Raw genomic sequence first — 6,254 nt, 5'->3', positions numbered from 1 at the left:
AACACACATAAGAACAGGACACACCACACACATAGACTGGACACACCACACACATAGACGGGACACACCACACACATAGACAAGACACACCACACACATAGACGGGACACACCACACACATAGACAGGACACACCACACACATAAGAACAGGACACACCACACACATAGACGGGACACACCACACACATAGACGGGACACACCACACACATAGACAGGACACACCACACACATAGACGGGACACACCACACACATAGACTGGACACACCACACACATAAACTGGACACACCACACATAGACGGGACACACCACACACATAGACGGGACACACCACACACATAGACGGGACACACCACACACATAGACAGGACACACCACACACATAGACAGGACACACCAACACAGGACACACTACACACATAGACAGGACACACCACACACATAGACAGGACACACACACACATAGACGGACACACCACACATAGACGACCACACACATAACTGGACACACACACATAGACTGGACACACCACACACATAAGAACAGGACACACCACACACATAGACAGGACACACCACACACATAGACAGGACACACCACACACATAGACAGGACACACCACACACATAGACAGGACACGCCACACACACATAAGAACAGGACACACCACACACATAGACAGGACACACCACACACATAGACGGGACACACCACACACATAGACGGGACACACCACACACATACATAGACAAGACAATATGGACTCACTCTCAATCTTCAAATCCTGCCTGAAAACCCACCTTTTTAAACTGGCGTATTCAAAATCTTAATTCCTCTAAAACTGATTGTTGTTTTTAAGTCTCACTGTTTGATCTTATTTGTTGCTTGTTTTTAATGATGCTCTGTGAGGTGTCCTTGAGAGCTTTGAAACGCGCCCATAAATAAAATGCATTATTATTATTATAGAAACAAATAGACACACTTGATAATCTGACATGAAGTAAATGTGACGACTGACAAGCTTCTCTCTGAATGTGCCGTATTGTTTCAGGAGAGTGTAAAATCTTCAAGGAGACGTTTATGAAGTGCCTCAGAGACAACAGCTTCGACAACTCCAAGTGCCGACTGCAGTCCAAAGACTACCTGGAGTGCCGCATGGAAAAGTAATTCAAACAGACACCTCTTTGTAATCCTCACATTTTACTCAAGTCACCATTGTTAGACTATATTTGACTGTTTTTATTTTTTATAGTATAGAATTGTTTTCATAAAAAACGTATACATTTTATGCCATGGAGAAATGTCATGGTATATAAACTATGAAGTAAGAAATGAATTAAAATGAAGATGAACATATATACATATTGGGTCATACACATATTAGATATATTAACATGGGTGTGTGGAACCAGTGTGTGTTTGTGTCCAGTTATTGTTTCACATTGTTGACCCCATGTTGTGCAGCCTGATGGGGAGGCGTGTGGCGCAGTGGGTTAGTGCGCTGATCTTCGAATCAGAGGATAGCAAGTTCGAGTCCCCACTGCAGTCAGCATGTCGTTGTGTCCCTGAGACACTTCGCCTCAAATTGCGTCTAACAAGTGACATGTAATGTAATGATGGCTACACAACATGGCACGTTCAGCACATTATACAAAGTACAGGACAATTTGTCTATTAAAGGAAAGACAAATACCCTACCCCATTAGGTCATGGTCACAATAGTTTTCTATCTGTGTTTTTAATTGTTGTTTGACTTTTATGTCAAATTCCTCGTACGTGAACCTGATCCTGATTTATTCCTAACTTTGTCCTTTTCATTGTGTGTTTTCCAGTCAGCTGATGACCAAGGAGCCAATGGAGAAACTGGGCTTCAAAGACCTGATAGACCCTCCTCCCAGCCAATCAGACGGAGACACTAAACCATGACCTGCTGCGGACTATATATTGTCCTATTGAAGCATATTAAATGCAGCGTGAAGCTGAGAAGATTTCAAAAGACTTTAAGAGTGCAAGAGGAAACTTGCCGTGGTTTCCCTTGTGGTCTCAGTTTGTTACGGAGAACAAACACAATGAATCGTCTGTGTACATAAAATATAATGTATAATATATGGAGATGCTGTTTTGGCATTCTAATAAACCTTTTATATTTAAATTAAACTGTGACTTCAGCATTTAATGGTCTGGATGGCGACATCTGCTGGTAACGTGTTGCTACTGCATCTGTATGGATGGATTGAATCAATAAGTATAAATAAGCGTTCCTAGTGCTTCTATTTTTATTTTCTTCACACAAGTGAAATGCAAAAATACATTTCTCATGATGGAAACATGTTACCCTGTTCACCTCACATTTTAAATATGTGAGAAACATGTATTTAGCCTTTTTTTATATCAAAATCCATCTTACTCTTACTGTTAAATGTAAATATATATGGCAAAAAATCGTTTTGTGGAGAAATAAAGTTAATCTGAAGAAAACTCCTGACATGGGAAAATGAAATATGCCATAACAATAGTTTCACAGAAAGAAAATGAGAATATAAAAGCACATGGAAAACAATGGAAATATATTTACTACTTTTCATCCCTTTCAGAAACATACAGAGTGACCGATGCTTAATGCTCCTCCCTAAAAATATAGAAGAAAGTAGATACCCACTTATATAAGTGGTGTCATTTATTTGAAACAGAAAGACAAACATGTGTTTTCACATTTTAAACATTTAACTTGATTGTAACTTTCAATCCCACTCAGCCAGTTATACAAAACAACACTTGTTAAGAGACACAAATAAATAAAGTCCAACTAAAAGCAAACACATGTGGATCAGAACATCATTCAAATCAGGTGGGAATAATTCATGATGATCTCAATGTGCTATTAACACACACACACACACACACACACACACACACACACGTCATGTTTTACTGTTCACCTGTTATGCTGGTCATCTGAGTGCATAGAGACCTTATATTTGCTGAATGTTGAATAATTTCAAAAACACGTCTTCAAACCAAAAATAACTGTACTTTGTGTGACTCTGACGTTATTGGGCAATACATAAAACAGTATTTTGACTAAATAAAACGTTTTTTCTTACATATTTTTCATCCTGTGTCAGTCGCATAGAGATCACGTTGTGTTTTACGGGGCTGTGAACCAATCAGAAGCCTGAACTTGCATAGGCAGTAAGGAGGAAGTGGAACCCTCAACTCGGACTGTCAGGCTAAAGTTTCCCTTTTAGCTCGCTGTATAGCCCGTTTTATCTCTGCTTAATGTTTAATATTTATAGTTAAACGCCAATACCTTGCTATAATACAGGTATAGAAGCATCCAGTTGGTTTGCTGTTGCTATTCTCGGGATTTATTTGGCTTGGTCGTGCGGAAGGAAAATGCCTGAGAGGTCAAACGAGGAAAAAACAGTGATTGACAAAAAATGAAACCGGCTATTCCTGTGTGTACTGTACAACAACGTTTTTCTTCACAGGAAATCTAAACCGTTATCTTTGTTACATAATTACTCTAAATGACATGCTTGTTCAACACTAACGTTATACATTAAGCTAGAGCTAACTGTAGTTTTAAGAGACTGCAGGATCCACACGTTTGTGTTTCCTCCTGAGAGACACAACCATGCCTCAAATGGACCCAAAAGGTGAGCCAGAAGAAACCATTAGACCCTCAATTGGAGGTGAAGATGGTGGTGGTGGAGCCATAATCCTCACTTTGACCATTTGCTCTGCAGCCATTGGAGGAACTTTCCAATATGGCTACAACATCTCCATCATCAACGCTCCCACCAGCTACATCCAGACCTTCATCAACGACACCTACATGGAGCGATGGGGCTCTGGTTTGGAAAGTTCTCAGCTCACCTTAATGTGGACCATCATCGTTTCAGCCTTTTCCCTCGGGGGTTTGCTCGGAGCCCTTCTCGCCGGTCCTCTTTCGGTCCGATTTGGCAGGAAGAACTCTCTGCTTCTAAACAACGGTTTCCTGTTCGCTGGCGCTGTGCTCGTGCTCACTTCCAGGGTGGCGAAATCTTTCGAGATGATCATCTTCGCTCGCTTCCTAGTGGGGATTAACTCAGGCGTCAGTATGAACGTACAGCCTATGTATTTTGGGGAAAGCGCACCCAAACATCTCAGGGGTGCTGTGGCTTTTTCCTCGGCCGTTTTCACCGCGTTTGGGATTTTCCTGGGTCAAGTTGTGGGTCTCACTGAAGTTCTGGGTGCACAACATCTTTGGCCTTATTTACTAGCTAGTAACGCTTTGCCAGGGTTGATCCAACTTCTCTCCTTACCATGGTTTCCAGAAAGCCCTAGGTACCTTCTCATCGACCGAGGAGACAAGGACGCTTGTGTCAAGGCGCTTGGGAGGCTCCGAGGTGGCGTAGCTCCCATTTTGGAGGTGGAGGAGATGCTTGAGGAGCAGGAGCAGCAAAAATCTGCAGCCTTGAACTCTGGATCTTCTGCCAACAAGACGCCTTGGACTCTGTTTAAAGATGCAGGCCTTCGATCTCAGCTCAGGACTGTCATGGCGGCCAGTAGCGCCATGATGCTCTGCGGCAACGACTCCATCTACTTCTACGCTTACTACATCTTCCTCGCAGCGGGGATACCTCCACAGAAGATCCAATACATCACCATCGGCACGGGGGCGTCCGAGTTTACTTCGTCTATCCTGAGCAACCTGCTGATCGAAAGAGTTGGACGTAGATACCTTCTTATTGGAGGGTACAGTTTGATGTCTTTCTGGAGCGTAGTTTTCACCGTTGCTCTGAACCTCCAGAGTCGAGGTGTTGCCGGGATGGCGTACCTCAGCATGGCTTGCGTTTTCGCCTATATCCTCAGTTTTGGTTTGGGTCCCGCAGGCGTTTCGGGGATCCTACCGGCCGAGATCTTTGACCAATCGGCTCGTCCGGCTGCTTACATGGTTGCCGGGTCTTGCATGTGGGTCAGTTTGTTTTTGGTGGGCATGCTGTTCCCGTTTATCGTCAACGTGTTCGGGGATTTCTGTTTCCTGCCGTTCTTTGTCGTTTGTGTGGCCTCCGCTGTGTTTTTAGGGCTCACTTTACCGGAGACTAAAGGAAAGACGCTGGCAGAGATCACAGCAGATTTTGATGGAAGGAATGGAAAGAAGAAAGAGTATTCAGACGTGGAAATGGATGAACCCATGAAGGAGCAGTACCAACTGGGTAAAGCTGCCTCTCTTACTAACCTAATGCTGGATCCTGATCGTAAACCTGACCTGGAGAGTATACGAGCTCAAGTGAATGTGTAAAAGAAGTGCCTTTATTGTTAAGTGAAATCCCTTAAGTGTCCTATTTATGCTGTTTTTTTATTTATGTGGTAAGTCTTTGGAAAGTATGCCAAACTCCAGCAGAAGTGCAATAGAGTTAAATATGCAATAGTTAATTGTATATGGATTACTAACCCAATGTTATTTTTGAATTCTTGAATTGTTTTGCACACTGCCAAACTGAAAAAGAAACCCAAACATGGAGAGATGATTTGAAGTAAATGGGGTCTGCCTTACAAAATCATATCGAAACATGTGTTTACAAACTCTTACATAACTTATTCAGTATAGCATAAATCTCCATATTCTCTCATATGTTCACGAACACTTGCACTTTCATTGAGACCTTAATATTGAAATCACTTCAGACTCGCATGAACAGACTGTTTATGTCTAATATTAAGTGAGGTTTAACTGAAAATGCACGTTTGACGAGTCGATCGACATGTGTTTGGATTTAGTTTAGCTGTCGTTCAATTAATGAAAACATTTCTTATTCTACGTTATGTGGACTCATGCAAGAAAATCTATATTTACTTATTTTATAGCCGCTCTCTGTTAATTATCTACAGCTCGGTCACACAAGATGGCTCTCTAGCAGCGTAACAGTGTGACTGTTAGATTAATAATTGCCTTTTCAAAGGGGAGCGTTCTGTATGAATCTCAATCTCCTGTGAAAGTAGAACAATAGGACTGTTGTAGTTAACTTTTAAATCTGTCCCAGCTTCATTTCCTTCAGTACGCCTTGTTAAATCAGTTAAACATCAGAGTGATTAAAAGGGGAACACAACCTAAATTACAAATCCTATTATGTAGATACCATAGTTAGGAAAGTCCAATCAATATGTGTGAGCTTCTCTCTCTCATAGCCAGAAACCAGAGAAATAAATCTGTTTCCACGGACCTACAGGATGTTTTATTTATTTATTTATTTATTTATTTATACC

At 41.8% G+C, this 6,254-nt stretch overlaps 2 protein-coding genes across 2 annotated transcripts; both read left to right on the top strand.

The window, feature by feature from the left end:
• The first annotated feature begins 998 nt into the window (after positions 1-998).
• On the top strand, positions 999-2,184 carry cox19 (cytochrome c oxidase assembly factor COX19). The gene is made up of 2 exons (XM_010765856.1): positions 999-1,165; positions 1,835-2,184. Exons 1-2 carry the CDS (start codon positions 1,035-1,037, stop codon positions 1,926-1,928), a joined length of 225 nt encoding a protein of 74 aa, XP_010764158.1. The 5' UTR covers positions 999-1,034; the 3' UTR covers positions 1,929-2,184.
• Positions 2,185-3,534: 1,350 nt separating this feature from the next.
• LOC104940856 (solute carrier family 2, facilitated glucose transporter member 11) lies at positions 3,535-5,379 on the top strand. Its single transcript, XM_074112248.1, has one exon. The coding sequence runs from the start codon at positions 3,640-3,642 to the stop codon at positions 5,287-5,289; it is 1,650 nt and encodes a 549-aa protein (XP_073968349.1). The 5' UTR covers positions 3,535-3,639; the 3' UTR covers positions 5,290-5,379.
• The last annotated feature ends 875 nt before the right edge of the window (positions 5,380-6,254 follow it).

The sequence above is a fragment of the Notothenia coriiceps genome, unplaced genomic scaffold, assembly GCF_000735185.1.
Source record: "Notothenia coriiceps isolate Sejong01 unplaced genomic scaffold, NC01 NC01_scaffold00002803, whole genome shotgun sequence".
In the NCBI taxonomy this organism is placed as follows: domain Eukaryota; kingdom Metazoa; phylum Chordata; class Actinopteri; order Perciformes; family Nototheniidae; genus Notothenia; species Notothenia coriiceps.
The sequence above is the reverse complement of the archived record's forward strand: the minus strand, read 5'-3'. Positions and strand labels throughout refer to the sequence as shown.

Excerpts from the sequence above, each read along its gene's own strand:
- cox19 (XM_010765856.1), top strand. The coding sequence starts at position 1,035 with ATGTGCCGTATTGTTTCAGGAGAGTGTAAAATCTTCAAGGAGACGTTT. Across the intron at positions 1,166-1,834 it reads CTGGAGTGCCGCATGGAAAA|TCAGCTGATGACCAAGGAGC; the intron begins GTAATTCAAACA and ends TGTGTTTTCCAG.
- LOC104940856 (XM_074112248.1), top strand. The coding sequence starts at position 3,640 with ATGCCTCAAATGGACCCAAAAGGTGAGCCAGAAGAAACCATTAGACCC.